General features: G+C 41.3%; 1 protein-coding gene across 2 annotated transcripts in view; it reads left to right on the forward strand.

Moving 5' to 3' along the window:
• LOC111977858 (calcineurin-like phosphoesterase domain containing 1) overlaps positions 1 to 24,121 on the forward strand; it is a 47,265-nt gene that overhangs the window by 8,423 nt on the left and 14,721 nt on the right. For both annotated transcript variants that reach the window (XM_024007605.2, XM_024007604.2), the window contains exons 3-4: positions 6,538 to 6,710; positions 7,139 to 7,397. In XM_024007605.2, the coding sequence (XP_023863373.1) occupies positions 6,538 to 6,710; positions 7,139 to 7,397 (432 nt within the window). The remainder of the gene's footprint in view (positions 1 to 6,537; positions 6,711 to 7,138; positions 7,398 to 24,121) is intronic.

A 24,121-nucleotide genomic window follows, 5' to 3' on the forward strand; every position in this document is an offset into this window, starting at 1 on the left:
AAAATAATTTCCTGCATTTACATCAATTTCTGCATTTCCTGCACTCATTTGAGATAATTTCCACACTGCCACTATATGGGCAAAAAAACTAGGCCTTATTTTTAACCAAATGTTGCAATTACGATTTAGATCAAAACACTTGGGTGAACTTTTGGAATCATAAAAATATGATGTTTATTATAATTCTATAGTTAGAATATAAATAATAGTGGGCACTTTGAATACAGTTTTACATGACAAAGAATGAAAATGCCATGAACGAGTTATTGTGACAGGGTAGGAACCAAAGTTATCTTCAGTGTTTCCTAGGGGACCCTATAATCTTTGGCTACATTAAAATCTTTAGTCATGTAGCCAACATATTCATGCTTTGCCCAATCCTCATTGATTTAGAAGATACTGTTGCACAAACAACATGCTGATTTAGGCCTCCACCAGCACTGGTATCAGGCTGTATTAGCTAGCTACGTTTGCTCTGACTCAGTACTTTTATTTAGTTAGCCAGTTAACTAACGATTAGCATTAGTGGCTAACCCGATTTAGCTTAACTTGTTAAGAAAATACAAACTAGCTGTTTGCAGATGTAAGAAACACAAACTAGTATTGGCATTGACCATGCAGAGTGAACGAAAGTGTCTTGTGGTCAAGCAAGAACAAATGCGCTCCTTGAGTGACGGGGTGGGACTAGGTCTGTGTGTAAAGTGGCACGGAGAGGGATGACTCAAGTAACTATACAAATGGACGTTACACACGGAGTATCACATTTAACAAACCAAACATTCAAATACTTTTAACTTCTAATGGCTGGGGGGCAGTATTGAGTAGCTTGGAGGAATAAGMTGCCCAGAGTAAACTGCCTGCTACTCAGGCCTAGAAGCTAAGATATGCATACTATTAGTATATTTGGATAGAAAACACTCTGAAGTTTCTAAAACTGTTTGAATGATGTCTGTGAGTATAACAGAACTCATATGGCAGGCAAAAACCTGAGAAAAAATCCAACCAGGAAGTGGGAAATCTGAGGTTTGTAGGTTTTCAAGTCTTTGCCTATCCAATATACAGTATAAAATTTGGTCCGATTGCACTTCCTAAGGCTTCCACTAGATGTCATCAGTCTTCACCTCAAATAGAAGTAGAGGGACTTTTGTCAGAGGTTGCTTGTTTTGCTTGTTTTGAGCCCTGAGACTTGGCCAGATGATTCTGCATCTTTGTTGCATTTTTCCCATATGATTTGGCACAGTATTTGCAAATGTACACAGCATTTCCTTCTACATTAGCTGCAATGAAATGTCTCCACACATCAGATAGTGCCCGTGGCATTTTCCTGTAAAGATTAGAAGAAAAAAAAWAATACAATTCCATGTACAGATAAATAGTTAAGCAGTTAGATTAAACAACTCCTTTGTAAGATAAAGGTTTTAAAATTAAACATGTATGGAAACAGGTGAATTAACACTCCGCAGTTGGCAGGCTCAAGCAAGCTAAAAACCACATAGTAGCAAAAACAAACTAGCAGAGATTGTTAACAAGTTATAAATTATTTAAACACACTTTGCTGTAGGCTACTATTTACTAGTTAACAAAAAAATTATGTATGTCATGTATGTATATTCACCCCACCCTGTATTGTAATCAAAACTTACCAGAAAGCATGTAGTCCTTGGCTCAGACGGTGTAGTAGTGTGGGCTCAATAGCATCTCATTAGTGTGCAAGATCTTGAGAATCAGTTGTACATGTGATGGAAGAATGCACTGTGCATGCAGAGGGTTGCAATTCCATTGAATTGGGGATAGCTTAACCAAAACATGCCACAAGACCTACGATTGCCTTATGTGTATGCCACAAAAAAGGTTCACTGTTATAAGCTAACTCGTTTTGAGGAATTTAAGCTAAATTTCCAGATATTTCCTGGAAAGTTTCTGACCCTTTCTTTGCAACCCTAATGACAAAGCAAATGTGTATACTGTATATATATTTTTTTTAAACGGAAATATCACAATTTTTATTTTTTTTATTTCGCCTTTATTTAACCAGGTAGGCCAGTTGAGAACACGTTCTCATTTACAACTGCGACCTATTCAGACCCTTATTGAGTACTTTGTATTCAGACCCTTTACTAAATACTTTGTTGAAGCACCTTAGGCAGCGATTACAGCCTTTAGTATGACGCTGCAAGCTTGGCACACCTGTATTTGGGGAGTTTCTCCCATTCTTCTCTGCAGATCCTCTCAAGCTCTGTCAGGTTGGATGGGGAGCGTTGCTGCACAGCTATTTTCAGGTCTCTCCAGAGACGTTAGATCGGGTTCAACTCTGGGCTCAGCATGATGCTGTCACCACCTCCCTGACCAAGGAAAAGTCTTTGTGGTTCAAAACTTCTTCCATTTAAGAATGATGGAGGCCACTGTGGGGGACCTTCAATGCTCCAGACATTTTTTTGGTACCATTCCCCAGATATGTGCCTCAACACAATCCTGTCTCGGAGCTCTACAGACAATTCCTTCGAACTCATGACTTGGACTGTGGGACCTTATATAGACAGGTGTGTGCCTTTTTCAAATCATGTCCAATCAATTGAATTTACCACAGGATGACTCCAAGTTGTAGAAACATCTCAAGGACGTTCAATGGAAACAGGTTGCACCTGAGCTCAATTTCTAATCTCATAGCAAAGAGTATGAATACTAATGTAAATAAGGTTTTTCTGTTTATATTTTAATACATTTGCAAAAATTCCTACCYACCTGTTTTCGCTTTGTCATTATGGGGTATTGTGTGTGTGTGTGTGTGTAGATTGAGGGAATTTAATACATTTATGAATAATGCTTTAACGTAACAAAGTGGAAAAAGTCAAAGGGTCTGAATAGTTTCTGAATGCACTGTACATGTCTGATAGCCTAGTTATAATGAACATGATTTTTTTATGGCTATATAAAAGGTATAATTTGTATTGTATTTTGCACAATGCACATTTAGCTTAATGACGAGGGCCAAATCCTACCTCTGCTTACATATCACATGTTGTGCCAAACTGAAACAGCAGGGGTGTCCTCAGCCCACTCCCTATCTCATTTCGTCCATGCTTAGTAATAATGACTACGAATTTGCCTTGTGCGTTCTGCTCATGAACACCATAATGGACACATTTCTACATTTAAAATGTATTCCACACCTGCACAATCCTTAGTGCCCAGTGTCTCTTCTCAGTTTAATCCGGGCACGATTCCCTCTCGTTCCACCTAGTCCCTCCCTCCCTGATCAGTTGCATTTATAGGTCACTGCGAGATCAGCGGTCCCTACCAAACACACAGTGATAGTCTAACCGCAGGGTTTGGGAACATTTTAAATGGCCTGCCGTCTCTCCTCGTTACCGTCAAGCAGCCTGAGCAGGTTGTGTGTGCCAGACGCATTACACGCCACGTCTGTCAGATGCACAGTTGTTTCTACAGCGCCCACTGCCAGGGGGGTATCACCAGGCAACGCTGCCTAACTGACATTTGATTTACACCTAAACTGTTTGTGTTTATTTACAAAGAGTATAAACTGTTGCTGGCCAGAGGATTGTCAACAAACAGGGCTGTCAGGGACAGACAAGAAATTGGCCCCAACTGTGTTTTGGCTGGTGTCTCTTTGTTCTTCTTGAGTAAACATCTCCCATCTCAACTTGTTTGGATCCCTCTCTCTATTGTGTGAAAACACGTATCTTATTTCTCTCCAAATGAATTTGTCCAAAATAATGATTTAAAATTGTGCTGTGTAAAAAGGGGTGCAGGATGGTGCTGTGTAAAAAGAGTGGGCCGGTATTCGATGGGTAGGCATCGCAGTGTGCAGCCTATTTGTTGACACCTCCATCATCATGAAAGGAGAGAGGCTACATTTATACATTTAAGTTCTCTACTTGTATCCTTCAATCCTGTACATTATCACTGTAGTGATCAGGATAACACGGGGCCTTGAAGGACTCGGCGACTGACGGTTTGATCGACCATCACCTTTGTTAACCACCTGTTGTGAACCACAAGGCTCCATGCTGGGCCCAATTAAAATGCCCATCCCTGACCACAATCCACAAAAAGCAGCTGTCAGTGGGAACATATTCCCACGGAACGCTGTCACCATCCCATCCGTGCTGCTGTTATTGACAGATCTCTCTGTGATCCCATCCCACTGACAAGGACTTCCCCTTCACAGAGACTCATAGAGACCAAGGAGCCGTGAAACGTTCAGAGGACAGATGATTAGAGCAACGTGATGGACTTAACACACTCCTAATGAGCACTACAAAGGATTCCAGGGACGTCCTCAGGGGTTTGTTTGTGGGCGAGGAGAGCCAACAAACAGGGGAAGGTGAAAGTGAGGTTATGCTGAGTTTCCATTGAGGATTTACCACAGTGTTTTACCCAAAAGACAGAGCCATGCCGCACTGGGCCATGGCTCTGTCGGACCTGCTCTAACTTGGAGCCATGCCAAGGCCCTGGGTAGTTTTCGCGCTGGCATCTACACATAACAACGGCTAATTGCACACTTTAACACCTTGCCACAAAGCCTTGAATGATGCAGAGGTTGTTGATTCTGCCCGCCACAAGTCTTTAGTGTTACACTCCTGATGGAAGCACAATAACACTAGAGCTTACATTAACATAAAACACTGGTGACACACTGGGGTGGGGGTATGTCTTAGTGGAAAAACACCAAGTCCCCCTCCACCCATTTGAAGGCCCCCTAATMTCTGTTGAAGGCAGATAAAGTGGGACTCTGGGTGGAATCGAGCAGCAGCAGAACATAATTTGGAGGGGAGAGAGAGTGGAGAAATCAGGCTCTGTGAGAAGGCATAGTGTGTGTGTGTGTGTGAGTGTAGTGTACTGTGTGTGAGTATGTTTTGCTGATGGGGACTTCCAATAGGAAAAGCTTCTGAGGGCTTTGGGGACAGGAGAGAGGAGACCCTGTAGGGGAGATGTGTTTCAGAACCACCACCAGAAAGAGTTAGCCTATATACAGTCTGATATGGAATGCATAGCCTATATACAGTCTGATATGGATGCATAGCCTATATACAGTCTGATATGGATGCATAGCCTATATACAGTCTGATATGGATGCATAGCTAGACTGAAGCTAGAGAACCATTCCGTCTCCTAAATGCTTGAGCCAAGGATGCGGTATACAGCTGAGTACAGGACTATAGTCTCCTTAGCAGAGGCACATGGGAATGTGTTTATCCAAACCTGTCAAAATCCTCTTTCTCAGCTATGCTCTGAACCCAGCTCAGTCTAGCTCAGCCCATTAAATTGTGCCTTTCGCTGTCTAACTAAAATTACCTTACCATTGTAATAAATCGTCACTTTAAGGTCAGAGATTGTAGCAGGCTAGGTGAATGAAAGTCAGCATTGCAGTGAGACATGGTTACAGTTTAACTGCAGTCAGTGTTTTAATGGGGTTGTGTCTACAGAAATCACAGATAGCCATGTTTCATTCATCTCAGTTTAAGTGTCCCAAATCCAGATTGATGAGGTATAACGGTAGCAGGGCAGGGGCTGGAGCATGGCTGGGGCTGGAGCTTGGCTATGGCTGGAGTAGGGCTGGAGATGGGGCTGGCGCAGGGCTGTACTGGAGCAGGGCTGGTGATTCATGGAAGTGTCATAGCAGCTAATTGCTGTATGGTGTAGTGTGGTTGATCTAACAACAGTAGCGCGGCGCGGCGGCGGCTCTAACAACAGTAGCCTATCTGTGTCTGTAGGCGAGGCCTCCTTTTTTACAATTGTAATATTGTTTTAAAGATTGATTTAAGAGGACTTATGAAAAATTGATTTGCCAATAGCTAATATTCTAAAAAGTGAAACTCATATGAAAGCCTGAGATCAGACTCCATTTATTGTCCATTTGTTCACAGCAGTAGTCAGTTGACCTCTCTTGATTGTTATTCTTTTTTACCTGATTGATTTTGTTGCTGTTTACGATTTAACGGTCCTCTGATTTTAAATAATGTTATTGTATTGTAACTATTAGTCCAGATGGCTCTGGTTTATTCTCCCACACTAGTCATCAGAGGATTGCCTGCTCGTCCAGTCCCTTAAACAGGACATATGGGCTGATTGGGCTCCCCACCCCACTGGGTTTTTATCTTGTTTTATTTTCTCTCGTTCAAACACACTTCATTTTGTCAGAAATACTCGTCTTATGAAACCAACCCTGTCCAAACTTCTATCTCCAAAAGTAGGGCAGTAAAATAATTASTTAAATGAAAAAATAAAAACCTGAAGAAAGGAAGGCATGAAATACTTTGCTATGCATTAATGGGTTTGTTTGATACACATTGTAAATTATAAATGGACTCATTGTACTCTTTCTCCTTACTTTATTAAGAGTGGTTAAATTTCTCCGTTTTCATTCTGTATCCTCTTTGTGTGGACGGTAATGAATAATGTGAATAGGCAGGGGGTAATAATGTCCATCCAAACTTTAAATGGAAAAAAAACCTGGGAATTTCAAACTAAATGTTACCACTGTTCCAGTGATTGTGTCCTCTCTCCCCCATACAGYCACCCAGTACCGGGAGGGGCAGGAGCGGGACTTGAAGGTGGCTCTGAGGGGCACAGACCCCTCCATCCCTCTGGTGTTTGTCAGTGGTAACCATGACCTGGGTAACACACCCACCCCGGAGACTGTAGCCCAGTTCTGCAACGCCTGGGGAGATGACTACTTCAGCTTCTGGGTGGGTGGCTAGAGTGAGATGAAAACTTACTGTAGATGTGGATTGTACAAAACCCTTTAAGTTCCTTATATAAACAGTGGTCCTTGGCGCTGGATAGGAACAATTGACCTGTAACATGACCGGTAGGAACAGAGTGGCACCCCTTTTTATCCAACATGAATTACTACTGTTATTGTATACTCTGTGTGGCCCAAGCTGAAAGCAAAGCCAATACCCTGATGTTGCAAAGTACCCTGCTCTGAACAGCTGAGTCACCAACACTAAAGTACTGCACAGGAGTGATGTCATAATCCTGAGACAACTGTCTCTAGTCAGGTCAGTTCTAATGTGGCTGCTTTAAAGGCATGAACCATGGCGATGCCATAAGGACATTATCTTAATAACCTTAACCTATACTGTAATCCCAAACCTGTCACTCTGATTTTTAGGTTGGAGGGGTGCTGTGTCTGGTGCTGAACTCCCAGCTGTTCTTTGATGCGTCGGCCTGCCCCGACCTGAGAGACGCCCAGGAAGCCTGGTTAGAGGGCCAGCTGCAGAGGGCCTCTCAGGGGCCTGGGGTCACCCCCAAACACGTCCTGGTGTTCCAACACATCCCTCTGTACTTAAAGACCCCCGACGAGGAGGACGACTACTTTAACCTGCAGACCGCCACAAGGCAGAGCCTCCTAGGCAGGTTCAAACGGGCAGGTAGGTCATTTAACTTGATTTAACCTTTATTCAGGGGTGAATCTAACTTCCACTAGACTTATTTTCACTTCATGCATTGATGTCAATGGTAGACTTAGTGAAAATTACATTTCAGTGGAAGTTAGGATTCACCCCACAACCTTTATTTAGGAAGTGGTCTCCTCCTGTTTRGTGCTTAGTGAACACAGCCCAGATTTAGCTGTGCAACACAGACCTCACACCAGGGAGAGATGGGATTAGTGTGTCAACAGGTTTAATACAGGATAAGTCACAGTGAGGAGGACCAAGGAGGAACAGCCCCTGATTTTCTCCCCACATTTACAGCCTGAATTTAAAATGGATTAAGTTTAGATTTTGTTGCTGGCCTACACACAATACCCCATAATGTCAAAGTAGAATGATGTTTTTCAATATTTTTTGCAAATAAATTWAAAACAAAAAGCTGAAATGTCTTGAGTCAATAAGTATTCAACCCCTTTGTTATGACAAGCCTATATATGTTTAGGAGTAATGTGCTTATGTCAAATAAGTTGCATGGACTCACTTTGTGCAATAATAGTGTTTAACAGGATTTTTGAATGACTATCATCTCTGTACCCCACACATACAGATAATTGTAAGGTCCCTCAGTCGAGCAGTAAATTTCAACCACAGATTCAACCACAAAGACCAGGGAGATTTTGCAATGCCTTGCAAAGGGCACATATTGGTAGATTGCTTTTTTTTTCTCCAGACATTCAATATCCCTTTGAGCATGGTGAAGTTATTAATTTGGATGGTGCACTTTTGGATGGTGTATCAATAAACCCAGTCACTACAAAGATACTGGCGTCCTTTCTAACTCAGTTGCCAGAGAGGAAGGAAACAGCTCAGGGATTTCACCAGGAGGCCAATGGTGACTTTAAAACAGTTATAGAGTTGAATGGCTGTGATAGGAGAAAACTGAGGATGGATCAACTTTGTAGTTTCTCCACCATATTAATCTAATTGAGAGTGAAAATAATGAAGCCTGTAAGAATAAAAATATTCCAAAACATGCATCCTGTTCACAACAAGGCACTTAAGTATTACTGCAAAAAATGTGGCAAAGCAACTCACTTTTTCTCCTGAATACAAAGTGTTATGTTTGGGGAAAATCCAATAACATATTACTGAGTACCACTCTCCATATTTTCAAGCATAGTAGTGGCTGCATCATGTTATTGATATGCTTGTCATCGTCAAGGGCTGGGGAGTTTTTCAGGATAAAAAATAAACGGAATGGAGCTAAGCACAGTCAAACCTGGTTCAGTCTGATTTCCACCAAACACTGGGAGATGAATTCACCTTTCAGCAGGACAAAAACTTAAAACACAAGGCCAAATCTACACTGGAGTTGCTTACAAAGAAGACAGTGAATCTTCCTGAGTGGCTGAGTGAGTTTTTACCAGACCTGAAAATGGTTGTCTAACAATGATCAACAACCAATTTGACAGAGCTTGAAGAATTTTGAAAAGAATAATGGGCAAATGTTGTGCAATCCAGGTGTGGAAAGTTCTTTGAGACTTATCCAGAAAGACTCACAGCTGTAATCGCTACCAAAGGTGCTTTTACAAAGTATTGACTCAGGGGTGTAAATTAGATTTCTGTATTTCATTTTCAATAAATTTGCAAACATTTCTAAAAACATGTTTTCACTTTGTCGTTATGCGGTATTGTGTGTAGATGGGTGAGAAAATTATATTTAATCCATTTTGAATTTAGGCTGTAACAACAAAATATAGAATAAGTCAAGGGTTATGAATACTTTCTGAAGGCACTGTACTTCATTTAATCCATGCTCAAAAGAATACAAAAGGTGAAAGTGCATAGTGCTGAACAAAAAAAGGAGCATATGTTTCATCAGTGCTGTACAAAGCTGAAGACGTAAAACTAATTAAAATGACACCTGTGTGTCAATTTAGTTAGTCTGTACAGCACTGATGAAGACGTAAAAGCTGAAACCTATGTTCCTTTTTTTTCTTCTTTTTTTTCCCTTTTTAGCACTTTCGACTTTTGTATTCTTTTGAGCATGGATTGAATTAAGAATATTTTTGAATCTCGGCCTCCTTGTTTTTTTCCCTTCTCATAGCTTGAGTGTGAGTACGTTTTTAACTCTACAGAATGGTTCTCTCATGCACCGGCCACCATTCATTCTAGCCTAAGCGCAAACTCTCATACTGGATTTCAGCACTTCTATTTAGGAACATATTGAGTAAGATTTAAAGAATGATTTCAGGTTCTGCTGTTTTATTTACCAACATGTCAAGCTCATATGAAAGGAAGATCAAGTTCAACTCATCCGCACTAATATTTCCCCAGCTGTTATGCTAGTACAGCTATAGACTAGGGCATGGGAGTGTTAACTATCGCACTCATACCCTTGTAGTAAAGTAATATAACACACATAGCCAATGTTCTCTTAGTGATGTAAGCTATGTTGTCTAATGTACTGTAATATAATGGGCGGTGTCAGAGGAAAGCCCATAAAATTGTGGGGTTTCCCCCCCATTTGTTTTGTACACTTGTTGTATTCAGCGCATGTGACAGTTTGATTTGGTAATGTACGAGGTTACCATATTGTCTACTGTAATACGAGGCTACCATTTTGTGTACTCTACTGTAATGTACGAGGCTACCATTTGTGTACTGTAATGTACGAGGCTACCATTTGTGTACTGTAATGTACGAGGCTACCGTTTGTGTACTCTACTGTAATGTACGAGGCTACCATTTGTCTACTCTACTGTAATGTACAAGGTTACCATATTGTCTACTGTAATGTATGAGGCTACCATTGTCTACTCTACTGTAATGTATGATGCTACAATTTTCTCTACTGTAATGTACGAGGCTACTATATTGTGTACTGTAATGTACGAGGCTACCATATTGTCTACTCTACTGTAATGTACAAGGCTACCATATTGTAAGCACCCGTACTCAGGTCTGTTCAACACTGGTCTGACCAATCGGATTCCACTCTTCAAGATTGCTACGTTCACGTGGACTGGGATATGTTCCGCATAGCGTCGGACAATAACATTGATGAATACGTTGATTCGGTGAGCGAGGTTATTAGCAAGTGCATCGGTGATGTTGTACCCACAGCGTCTTAAAGCATTCCCCAACCAGAAACCTGGGATTGATGGCAGAATTAGCACAAAACTGAAAGCGCGAACCACTGCTTTTAATCAGGGCAAGGTGAGCGGAAACAGTGTAGCTATTCCCTCCGTAAGGCAATCAAACAAGCTAAGCGTCCGTATAGAGACAAAGTAGAGTCGCAATTCAACGACTCAGACACGAGAGGTATGTGGCAGGGTCTACAGTCAATCACGGACTACAAAAGGAAAACCAGCCCCGTCGCGGACCACGATGTCTTGCTCCCAGGCAAACTAAACAACTTCTTTGCTCGCTTTGAGGACAACACAGTGCCACTGACACGGCCCGCTACCGAAACCTGCGGGCTCTCCTTCACTGCAGCCAACGTGAGGAAAACATTTAAACGTGTTAACCCTCGCAAGGCTGCTGACCCAGACGACATCCCCAGCCGCGTCCTCAGAGCATGCGCAGACCAGCTGGCTGGTGTGTTTACGGACATATTCAATCAATACTTATCCCAGTCTGCTGTTCCCACATGCTTCAAGAGGGCCACCATTGTTCCTGTTCCCAAGAAAGCGAAGGTAACTGAGCTAAATGACTATCGCCTCGTAGCACTCACTTCCGTCATCATGAAGTGCTTTGAGAGACTAGTCAAGGACCAGATCACCTCCACCCTACCTGACACCCTAGACCCACTCCAATTTGCTTACCGCCCCAGTAGGTCCACAGACGATGCAATCACACTGCACACTGCCCTAACTCATCTGGACAAGAGGAATACCTATGTAAGAATGCTGTTCATCGACTACAGCTCAGCATTTAACACCATAGTACCCTCCAAACTCGTCATTAAGCTCGAGACCCTGGGTCTCGACCCCGCCCTGTGCAACTGGGTCCTGGACTTCCTGATGGGCCGCCCCCAGGTGGTGAAGGTAGGTAACATCTCCACCCCGCTGATCCTCAACACTGGGGCACCACAAGGGTGCGTTCTCAGCCCTCTCCTGTACTCCCACGACTGCGTGGCCATGCACGCCTCTAACTCAATCATCAAGTTTGCAGACAACACTACAGTGGTAGGCTTGATTACCAACAACGACGAGACGGCCTACAGGGAGGAGGTGAGGGCCCTCGGAGTGTGGTGTCAGGAAAATAACCTCACACTCAATGTCAACAAAACAAAGGAGATGATCGTGGACTTCAGGAAACAGCAGAGGAAGCAGCCCCCTATCCACATCGACGGGACAGTAGWGYAGYWGGWAAGRTTTAAGTTCCTCTGCGTACACATCACGGACAAACTGAAATGGTCCACCCACACAGACAGCGTGGTGAAGAAGGCGCAGCAGCGCCTCTTCAACCTCAGGAGGCTGAAGAAATTCGMCTTGTCACCAAAAACACCAAAACTTTTACAGATGCACAATCGAGAGCATCTTGTTGTGCTGTATCACCACCTGGTACGGCAACTGCTCCGTCCACAACCGTAAGGCTCTCCAGAGGGTAGTGAGGTCTGCACAACGCATCACCGGGGGCAAACTACCTGCCCTCCAGGACACCTACACCACCCGATGTCACAGGAAGGCCAAAAAGATCATCAAGGACAACAACCACCCGAGCCACTACCTGTTCACCCCGCTATCATCCAGAAGGCGAGGTCAGTACAGGTACATCAAAGCGGGGACCGAGAGACTGAAAAACAGCTTCTATGTCAAAGCCATCAGACTGTTAAACAGCCACCACTAACATTGAGTTGCTGCTGCCAACATACTGACTCAACTCCAGCCACTTTAGTAATGGAAAAATGATGTAATAAATGTATCACTAGCCACTTTAAATAATGCCACTTTATATCATGTTTACATACACTACATTACTCATCTCATATGTTTATACTGTACTCTATACCATCTACTGCATCTTCCCTATGCCGTTCGGCCATCGCTCATTCATATATTTTTATGTACATATTCTTATTCATTCCGTTACACTTGTGTGTATAAGGTAGTTGTTGTGAAATTGTTAGGTTAGATATTACTGCATGGTCGGAACTAGAAGCACAAGCATTTCACTACTCACATTAACATCTGTTAACCATGTATATGTGACAAATTAAATTTGATTTGATTTGTCTACTGTAATATACAAGGCTACCATATTGTCTACTGTAATGTACAAGGCTACCATTTTGTCTACTGTAATGTACGAGGCTACCATTGTCTACTGTAATATACGAGGCTACCATAGTCTACTGTAATGTACGAGGCTACCATAGTCTACGGTAATGTACAAGGCTACTATATTGTCTACTCTACTGTATACGAGGCTACTATATTATCTACTCTGTGTACGAGGCTACCACAGTCTACTGTAATGTACGAGGCTACAATTTTGTCTACTCTACTGTAATGCACAAGGCTAACATATTGCTCACACTACTGTAATGTACGAGACTACCATATTGTCCACTCCTCTACTGTAATTTACAAGGCTACCATATTGTCTACTGTACTGTACGAGGCTACCATATTGTCTACTCTACTGTAATTTACAAGGCTACCATATTGTCTACTGTAATGTACGAGGCTACCATATGGTCTACTGTAATGTACGAGGCTACCATATGGTCTACTGTAATGTACGAGGCTACCATATTGTCTACTGTACATATTTTCTGCAGCGGGAGCTCATCTATTCTGAGATGCTTGTCTGTTCTGTCCGGCAAGCTATGATCAGCATCCTCTCTCTCTCTGTTAGCAGGAGAAGTGCTGCTCTTCCTATCATTCCTAATCATCAGGGTCAGATACTGGTTACGGTCTCTCAGCTATTGTTTAGTGTTTTACTTGTTTTGTTCTATTTGCATCATACAGCAGTAGGCAGACTGGCTGCAGTGTATTTTGGTACTAAGACTCCAAAATAAATAGTGTTTTTAGAGACACTTTGTTCCTGTTTATTGGAAAATTGTAGATGTGTTTATGAAGTGTTTTTCACTGCAGGTCATGATGCTGGCGTCTGGTAAAAAAAGATCTCAACCGACCGAAACACATTTCAAAATACAGTGCCTTTTAGAAAATATTCCCACCCCTTGACATGTTGCGTTAGTAAGAATTTAAAATTGATTAAATTGCGATTTTTGTTGTGACGGGTCTACACAAAATGCCCCATAATGTCAGTGTAATTGTTTTTTTTATGTTTACAAATTAATAAAAAATGAAAAGCTGAAATGTCTTGAGTCAAGTATTCAACCCCTTTGTTATGGAAAGCCTAAATAAGTTCAGGAGTAGAAATGTGCTTAACAAGTCACATAATAAGTTGAATGGACTCACTCTGTGTGCAATAATCGTGTTTAACATGATTTTTGAATGACTACTGTGGCAACCCGGGGGCCAGCAGGGAGCTACAAAGCCAGGAGCAGGACCTCGGTCAGCTCCAGAGGGCTAGATAGTTTCCAAGGGGAGTCAGCACCATGGACAGCTTTATAGGCACCAACTGGGGCTGGTGATTTAACACCAACACTACCCAGTCCAGGTGATGCAACCAATTGGCACCTGGAAATGGTCCCACCTGTCTCTCGTTACTCCAAATGGGTATAAGTAGAGTTGCAGTCACTCGGGCGCATCGGCAGACAGGAAGTGGGTACGCCTAGACCTCAGAAGAACTGGAGAAGAGGACCCATTCCCGGGCAGCATGCCACCCGGCGCAAGTTGAGAGCAAATATTGAAACCCCGGACTCATTGCTCTCTCTTGTTCATTAACACAGGCGGTCCGAGGAGCCGCCACACAGTGACCCACCCGTTTACCTGAGAGGCCTTTCAGTTGTATTTCTCCCCGTTCCTCCAAACCTTTATTAAAAATCAACTTTTGTTTGAGCGCCGCAAAATGGTCTCCGGCTGTCTTATTTTATGAGTTTCACCTCTGACTCCCCTGGGCTGCCACAATACCTAATCTCTGTACCCCACACATATAATTATCTGTAAGGTGCCTCAGTCAAGCAGTGATATGAGAAAACAGAGGATGGATCAACAACATTGTAGTTACTCCACAATACTAAGCTAATTGACTGAGTGAAAAGGAAGCCTTTACAGAATACAAATATTCCAAAACATACGTCATGTTTGAAACAAGGCACTAAAGTAACACTGTGAAAAAGGTGGCAAAGCAATTAGCCAACTAATASAAAGTGTAATGTTTGGGGCAAATCCAATACAACACACTACTGAGTACCACTCTCCATATTTTCAAGCATAGTGGTGGCTGCATCATGTTATGGGTATGGTTGTCATCGGAATGGACTGGGGAGTTTTTCAAGATACAAAAGAAACTAAATAGAGCTAAGCACAGGCAAAATCCTAGAGAAAAACCTGGTTCAGTCTGCTCTCCAACCGACACTGGGGGACAAATTCACCTTTCAGTAGGACAATAACCTAAAACAAGGTCAAATCTACACCGGAGTTGCTTATCAAGAAGACATTGAATGTTCCTGAGTGGCCTAGTTACAGTTTTGACTTAACTTGAAAATGACTGTCTAGCTATGATCAAGCTCTGTCAAGTTGTTTGTTGAAGAATTTTAGATTGCAAATATTGTACAATCCAGGTGTGCAGAGCTCTTATCATTCCCAGGTATTTGATTAGGAGATAAGACTTTAACCCCCTTGTTTTAAGCTTGAGAGGAGTGAGGAGGTGTAAAGTCGTGGGAAACAGAGATAGAGGTTGGTGATAATTTGATGTGTAGTGTAGCACCAGGGTGTCAGAGCCCAGGGGATGGGAACCAAAGTGAAGGTGTTGAATGTCCTCTGGGGAATGTGTAACTGTTTCAAATATTTTTTTATTGAATATCCGAAACATACAATATACTTGCAGTGAAGCCGCTCAACAACTACACCATACCAGTCATCCAACAGACTCCCATTCAGAGCGACACACAGAAGCATCCAGGGTCAAAGCCCTGCTCAAGGGCACGTTGACAGATCTCCCACCAGGCCAAAAAACGTGAACCCGAACCCTCCAAGACCCCCCCCCCKCKGTTCCCCKATAGCRGTCCCRCKACCKTTCSAGACCCCTCCAACAGTCCCCCCCCAAGAAAAAAAAATTATAAATACAATTTCATTCCCCACCCCCAAGAACCCCCCAATGCACCAACAACCAAGAGAATGAACTGAAGAGAAAAAAGGAAAAGACAAGAAAACGGAAAACAACAATGCATTTAAAAATTTAAAACAAAGGGCTTCAAGGACAGCTAAAATCATAACAGCAATGCCAACTGTATATATATATATATATACATATATATATGTGCATGTCTGGCACTATTACATGTATGTGTGTGTTTTTGTATGTGTTTATTTGAATGAGAGTGTGTGTATATGCATGTGTACAAACACCTGCACGGCATCAGCCTCAGGCAAACCAGCATTAGTTGTAAAAACACTGCCCCCTAGCGTCATTCAAACATACTTTTTATTATGTTTTATTTTGACTTTTAAAAAATATATACTTTTATCTTTGACCAACATCTCCCGCACAGAAACTCCACTCCCAATTGTCTCCAATTCCACATCCCAACCCTCAGCTTCCCTCAGCCCATCCCARCTATCTCTGCTGGCCACCCACTTCGGGTTTCTACGCAACACATATCTTTCAACTATGCTGTGATGTTTAACGTACATTTTCAATCTATCTAATCGAATAGAATCCACAGATTGCGAGTTGAATATAAATAATTTTACTAAGAGTATTAGTAGTTGACTGACCCGGTCTCTCCAGATCTCCTAACAGTACTATTTCTAGGGTCAATTTTAGATCAATGCTATGCATTTTCAGCCATTCCTGAACCTGAGACCAGAAACAGGCTACCTGAGGGAAATACCAAAATAAATGGTCTATTGATTCTGTATCCTCACAACAAAATCTGCAGAGCTTTGATGATTGTATGCCCTGCATATTCAACATTTTGTTGGTGGCAAGAATGCTATATAATAATTTTAGCTGAAAAGCACAAAGTCTTGAATCTTATATATCAACTCATACACCCTGTACATCAAAAATCTCTTCCCAACTATTTTGCCATCTGTATGTGTAACTTATTGCACATCCATATACCCTCYCTCTTTTTATTTGACCTTTATCTAACTAGGCAAGTCAGTTAAGAACAAATTCTTATTTTCAATGACAGCCTAGGAACAGTGGGTTAACTACCTTGTTCAGGGGCAGAACGACAGATTTGTACCTTGTCAGCTCGGGGATTCGAACTTGCAACCTTTCGGTTACTAGCCCAACGGTCTAACAACTAGGCCACCCTGCCACCACTTAATTTAGGTGAAGGAGGTTTCTGTGTGTTTACGGACCGGGAATGAAGGTGAAGGTGAAGGTTGTCTACAGTATTGTTTCGAACTATGAAGTCATTTCTATTGAAAGGGCATTTATAGATGCATGAGCATTGTTTTTTTTTGTTTTTTTTAATTAGGGGTCGATCAGCTTAATATTGCGGAAAGAATGTTGCTTCCAATGTAATTGTCTGCATCATTTCCAATCCCCCATATTTTTTTGGGTAAATATATATATCCATACACTTATGCATACATATACATACCTATATAGACAGACATACCTTTTTAAAGAATATACCTTTATTATTATTCCCCGCAAACCCTACCACCGATCCCCCAATTGGAGTAAACTGATAAACACTTCTGCTTTTACCTTCAATTTATACATCTTATACACATTTTACAGACACAGTCTACTTTATAATAGTTCTCTCTTGTTTGTTCTTAGTCCTTCCTCTATTTCTGATGTCCATCCAGTTTGATTTCCACTTGTAACTGTGCTATTTCACAAAAGTTCCGAACCTATATACATTTTACAGATCCCGTATGTTATACATTGTTTATCTTGTTATTAGTCCCACCCTTCAGCTCCACTCAACCCTTCCCATCTATCTTCCAACATCATCCATTTCGGATTTTTATTTGCCATATATTTTTCAACTGTGCTGTGATGCTTCACAAAAGATGTGAACCTTCCTATTCTCATAGCTTCTACAGATTGTAAATTAAAAATAAACATTTTTGCTAAAATAATTATTATATTATTGATTGATTGACTATGGCTTTTCAAATCCCCCAGTATTGCTATCTGCAGCGTTAGTTCTAGGCAAATGTTGCAATTCTTCAGCCATTCCTGGACCTGTGACCAAAATCGAGCTACATATGGACAATACAAAAATAAATGATCTAATGACTCCTCACAGCAGAATCTGCAGAGCTGGGAAGATTGTATCCCCCATATATACACTGCTCAAAAAAATTAAGAGAACACTTAAACAACACAATGTAACTCCAAGTCAATCACACTTCTATGAAATCAAACTGTCCACTTAGGAAGCAACACTGATTGACAATAAATTTCACATGCTGTTGTGCAAATGGAATAGACAAAAGGTGGAAATTATAGGCAATTAGCAAGACACCCCAATAAAGGAGTGGTTCTGCAGTAGTGACCACAGACCACTTCTCAGTTCCTATGCTTCCTGGCTGATGTTTTGGTCACTTTTGAATGCTGGCGGTGCTTTCACTCTAGTGGTAGCATGAGACGGAGTCTACAACCCACACAAGTGGCTCAGGTAGTGCAGCTCATCCAGGATGGCACATCAATGCGAGCTGTGGCAAGAAGTTTGTGTGTGCTGTTAGCGTAGTGTCCAGAGCATGGAGGCGCTACAAGGAGACAGGCCAGTACATCAGGAGACGTGGAGGAGGCCGTAGGAGGGCAACAACCCAGCAGCAGGACCGCTACCTCCGCCTTTGTGCAAGGAGGAGCAGGTGGAGCACTGCCAGAGCCCTGCAAAATGACCTCCAGCAGGCCACAAATGTGCATGTGTCTGCTCAAACGGTCAGAAACAGACTCCATGAGGGTGGTATGAGGGCCCGACGTCCACAGGTGGGGGTTGTGCTTACAGCCCAACACCGTGCAGGACGTTTGGCATTTGCCAGAGAACACCAAGATTGGCAAATTCGCCACTGGCGCCCTGTGCTCTTCACAGATGAAAGCAGGTTCACACTGAGCACATGAGCACATGTGACAGACGTGACAGAGTCTGGAGACGCCGTGGAGAACGTTCTGCTGCCATCAACATCCTCCAGCATGACCGGTTTGGCGGTGGGTCAGTCATGGTGTAGGGTGGCATTTCTTTGGGGGCCGCACAGCCCTCCATGTGCTCGCCAGAGGTAGCCTGACTGCCATTAGGTACCGAGATGAGATCCTCAGACCCCTTGTGAGACCATATGCTGGTGCGGTTGGCCCTGGGTTCTCCTAATGCAAGACAATGCTAGACCTCATGTGGCTGGAGTGTGTCAGCAGTTCCTGCAAGAGGAAGGCATTGATGCTATGGACTGGCCCGCCCGTTCCCCAGACCTGAATCCAATTGAGCACATCTGGGACATCATGTCTCGCTCCATCCACCAACGCCACGTTGCACCACAGACTGTCCAGGAGTTGGCGGATGCTTTAGTCCAGGTCTGGGAGGAGATCCCTCAGGAGACCATCCGCACCTCATCAGGAGCATGCCCAGGCGTTGTAGGGAGGTCATACAGGCACGTGGAGGCCACACACACTACTGAGCCTCATTTTGACTTGTTTTAAGGACATTACATCAAAGTTGGATCAGCCTGTAGTGTGGTTTTCCACTTTAATTTTGAGTGTGACTCCAAATCCAGACCTCCATGGGTTGATAAATTTGATTTACATTAATAATTTTTGTGTGATTTTGTTGTCAGCACATTCAACTATGTAAAGAAAAAAGTATTTAATAAGAATATTTCATTCATTCAGATCTAGGATGTGTTATTTTAGCGTTCCCTTTATTTTTTTGAGCAGTGTATAACATTGTATTAGTTGAAGAATTTTGTACAGTACAAAAATTCGAAGTTTTGAATCCGGTGTTGTTTTGCGTATCGATTCATAAACCATGTGCCATGGAATGGGTACATCGAAAATCTCTTCCCAACTATTTTGCAATTTATATGGCACAGCTGTCAGTTTTTGGTACTTAAATGAAATTGGTATATGTTTTTATTTATCACACTTTTCTTTAACCATTTATGTTCTTTAATACAGGGCCGACATCAAGTTCCTTACTTTTTTCCCTTCTACTTGCCTCTTCCATTTTTGTGGTAACGCTGCAATTAATTGGTTGTAATTTTGGGTAGAAGCAGACATTTCCATATGTCTGTGTTAGCTGCATGTGTGAACACTCCACCAGTCCTATTTATGATATCATTCACAAAAATTATACCTTTTTTTTTTAAATTTCTTCGATAAATACAGTTTTTTAATCCATTACTATATTTGAATTTAACCACAATATTTGTTGTACTATTTGTTCCGTCCTTTCTGGTGGATTAAACTGAAATTGCAACCAACTTTCTAAGGCTTGTTTAAAAAGAAAGATATTTTGGAGATTATTTCCTTTTCAAACAACCGAAAGTGAGCAGGTGTAATCTGAATAAAGGGAAAAAGGCCCTTCTTGAACATAGGATGAGACATTCGTACCAATTTACTAGAGAACCAGTTTGGATTTAAGTATAACATTGTAGACTGATGCCTTTAGTGAGAGGTCTAATGCTTTAATATTTATAATTTCTGCCCTCCGAATTCATATTCGTTATATAAATAGGCCCTTTTAAATTTGATCTGGCTTGCGTTCCAAATAAAATGGAATATTTTTGTTCATATTATTTAAAAAGCAGGTCACTAGGTGTAGGCAAAACCATAAGCAAATATAACTGTGATATGACTAAAGAGTTAATCAGGGTGATTTTTCCACAAATAGACAGGTATTTTCCTTTCCATGGTAGCAAGATCTTATCTATTTTTGCTAACTTTCTATAAAAATTTATTGGAGTGAGATCATTTCTTTCTTTTGCGATTTGTATACCGAGTGAGTGTCCACATTTCCGTCAGACCATTTAATTGGTAAACTACATGGCAATGTAAAATGTGCATTTTTTAGTGATCCAATACGTAATATGGTACATTTATCATAATTTGGTTTTAATCCAGGAGGATAAAAAAGGTATCTAGATCCTCTAAGAGGGCGTGGAGAGACTCTAGTTGTGGTTTTAAGAAAAAACATGAATCATCAGCGTACAATGACACCTTAGTTTTTAAGCCACGGATTTCTAATCCCTTGATATTAATGTTTGATCTAATTTTAACAGCTAACATTTCGATGGCAATAGTAAATGGATATCCGATAGTGGACAACCTTGTTTTACTCCTCAAATAGTTTAAAACTTTCTGAGATGTAGCCATTATTTACTATTTTACACCTAGGTTACTATACATAATTTTAACCCATTTTATAAGAGATTCCCCAAAATTGAATATTCTAGGCATTTATATATAAACTCCAGTCGTACTTTATCAAAAGCCTTTTCAAATCAGCTATGAAAACCAGGCCTGGTGTCCCCGATATTTCATAGTGTTCTATTGTTTCCAGTACTTGCCTTATATTATCTCCAATGTATCGTCCATGTAAAAAAACCTGTCTGATTAGGATGAATAATATCTGACAAAACTTTTTTTATTCTATGCGCCAAGCATTTTGCTAGGATTTTTGCATCACAACACTGAAGTGTAAAGAGTCTCCAATTTTTTTAATGGACTGGATCTTTATATATACCACTTGGGTCCTGTTTCAGTAATAATGATATCAGACCTTCTTGTTGCGTGTCTGATATATCTACCATTTATATAGGAGTGGTTAAAACAAGCTAATAATGGTCCTTTGAGTATATCAAAAAAGTTTTGTATACTTCCACTGGTATGCCATCCCGCCCTGGATTTTCCCATCCTTAAAGGCCCCAATTGCATCAAGCAGTTCCTCCTCTGTAATTTGGCCTTCACATGAGTCTTTCTGTACAGATGTTAATTTTACATTATTATTAGGAAAAAATCCATACAATTAGTTTCAGTTAGTGGAGATGGAGGAGCCTGAAACGAAAACATATTCTTAAAGTACTTTACTTCCTCTTTCAAAATATAATTTGGTGAATCATGCGTGACTCCATCATTTGTAACAAGTTTTAATAAAACATTTGGGGAGCATTTCTATATTGAAGATTGAAAAAGAATTTGGTGCATTTTTCCCCATATTGCATCCAGTTCGCTTTATTTATAATATAATACACTGGATCTTTCTTTGAATAAGTTCCTCCATTTCTTTTTGTTTTCCTCTAACTTATTCTGTGCCTCTGTGGTACCGTTTTATTGCTATCTAACTGTACTGTTAGTCCTTCAATTTCCTTTTGTTAATATGGACTCTTTTGATCTAAATTGCTTTTGTTTTATAGATGAGTACTGAATTGCATGGCCTCTAAAGTACACTTAAAAGTGTCCCATACAATACGGGGATTCGTGCCTACTATGTTATGTCTAAAAAAGTCAGTTATAAATTCTTCTGTCCTAGTTCTAAACAATTTATCATCTAGTAGGCTTTGATTAAATTTCCAATATCCTCGCCCACGTTGGAAATTCTGTAAGAGTAATATATATGCCAATTATGTGATGATCCGACCGCATCTGTCCCCTATCAACACTTTTTAAACTTTTTGGTGCCAGAGAGAAATGGTATAAGAAATAGTCAAGACAGACTAGCTTGATTAAGCCTCCGCCATGTATATCTCACTAGGTCAGGGTATTTAAGTCTCCATATATCCACTAATTCAATATATTCCATGACATTCATGATTTCCTTAAGTGCCTGAGGGTGATAGTTTGAGTGTGATTTCCTTTCCGGTTCCATAGAGTATTTAAGACCGTATTAAAATCTCCCACTATAATAATAGTCTAGTGTTGCTTGTAGAGTTGATAAATTCTTATATATATTTTCAAAGAAGCTTGGATCATCATTATTCGGACCGTATAGGTTAATAAGCCATATCTGTTTATTGTCCAATAACATATTTAAAATAATCCATCTACCTTGAGGATCTGTTTGGACAATTTGCACATTTGGATCAAAATTATTGTTAATTAAAACCATCAGCCCTTTTGAATTTCTTTGCCCATGGGAGAAATATATTTCGCCCCCCCCAGTTCTCTTTCCACAAAACTTCATCTAAAACTGTTGAATGGGTTTCCTGTAAACAATAGATATTATATTCCTTCTCTTTTAGCCAGGTAAATACTGCACGAGCATTGTTGTTCCTCGTGCTCTCAGAGTGGGGGACACTTAAAGGGATAATGCCAGATTCTGGCATGTAGGCCCTTCTACTTACACAGAGTCCGATGAACTCATGGATACCATTTTTATGTCTGCGTGCAGTATGTAGGAAGTTAGCGGTAGTTTCACAAGCCAATGCTAACGAGCCTTAGCGCAATGACGAAGGTATGGTAGRGTTGCTCGCAGTATCCCTTTAACTGTGTATAATATGATGTAAGCTTTTAGTTGTATCCATGTTTCTTTTGTATTGTCAAGCATGTGAATTGACAATGTTAATACTACTACGACCAAGATGAATCATGTGTTTTTCCATTCATATCTGATGATTTAGTAATCATGATTGATATATTGCCCCTTCAGATATATTAACTGGTTTTTAATTTCTCCCTGGCGCTCTATTGATGTTACTGAGAGTGGAGAACGTACATATCTGGTTTCCCAGGCAGGTGGAAATCTATACAGTCTTTTCACCAGCATTTCGTGGATGTTACTGATATCAAATCAAAGTTTATGTTTTGCATACACAGTTTTGCAGATGTAATTGCAGGTGCAGCAAAAGGCTAGCTCCAACAGTGCAGCAATACCTAGCAACACAACAACACACAATTTATAAAAAAGGACAAGAAATGAAAACATAACAGAACAAGCGATTTAAAGAGTAGAAATCAGAAATCATCTAGGAATCAGTGTCAGGATAAAAGACCGGAAAACAGCAGGACTGAAGCTGTGCACCTCTGATCTACCCCCACACCACAGTAACACACAGCACAGTAGTAGTTACCGTAGCAGTATGTGTAGGGTGAGGACATTGGAACGGGATCCTGWGATAGAGGCCACGTTCCAAATGGCACCCTATTCCCTATATACAGCACACCATTTCATCATGAAATGGTAAAAGGTAGTGCTCTGTATAGGGAATAGGGTGCCAGTTGGGTGGCCTGCTGGCCTCTGTCTCACTCTCCTGAATAAACCCCGAGGTAGGACATCAAAATGGGAGCGGGAGAAAGAGAGATGTGTGGCTGATAAGAGAGATATGATGAGAGTGATGGATCTCTCAGGCACAGGCCATAGATGAAAATCCACATGCTAGCTACTTACATTTTCTATTTCCCTCGGTCATGCTAATTATCTACAGCTAGACACGCTTTCATGATGAATTATTTCTAGTCCAATAGTCTGACACCCGCCCTCTACCGCACACACAAAGGGTACGAATGCACACACATTCACACCGCAGTCTTACAAATGTGTCAATGACAGCTCTGTTGGGAGTGAACAGAGTCTAGAGAGAGAACCTTCACCCCAGTCTCAGGTCCCGAGCGCTCTGGAGCAGGTCTGAACAGGTTGGATCACTTATTTATCCAATCCTTTTAATGGCGTGGTCAGGAAGAAC

This window comes from Salvelinus sp. IW2-2015, linkage group LG18 (genome assembly GCF_002910315.2).
Source record: "Salvelinus sp. IW2-2015 linkage group LG18, ASM291031v2, whole genome shotgun sequence".
In the NCBI taxonomy this organism is placed as follows: domain Eukaryota; kingdom Metazoa; phylum Chordata; class Actinopteri; order Salmoniformes; family Salmonidae; genus Salvelinus; species Salvelinus sp. IW2-2015.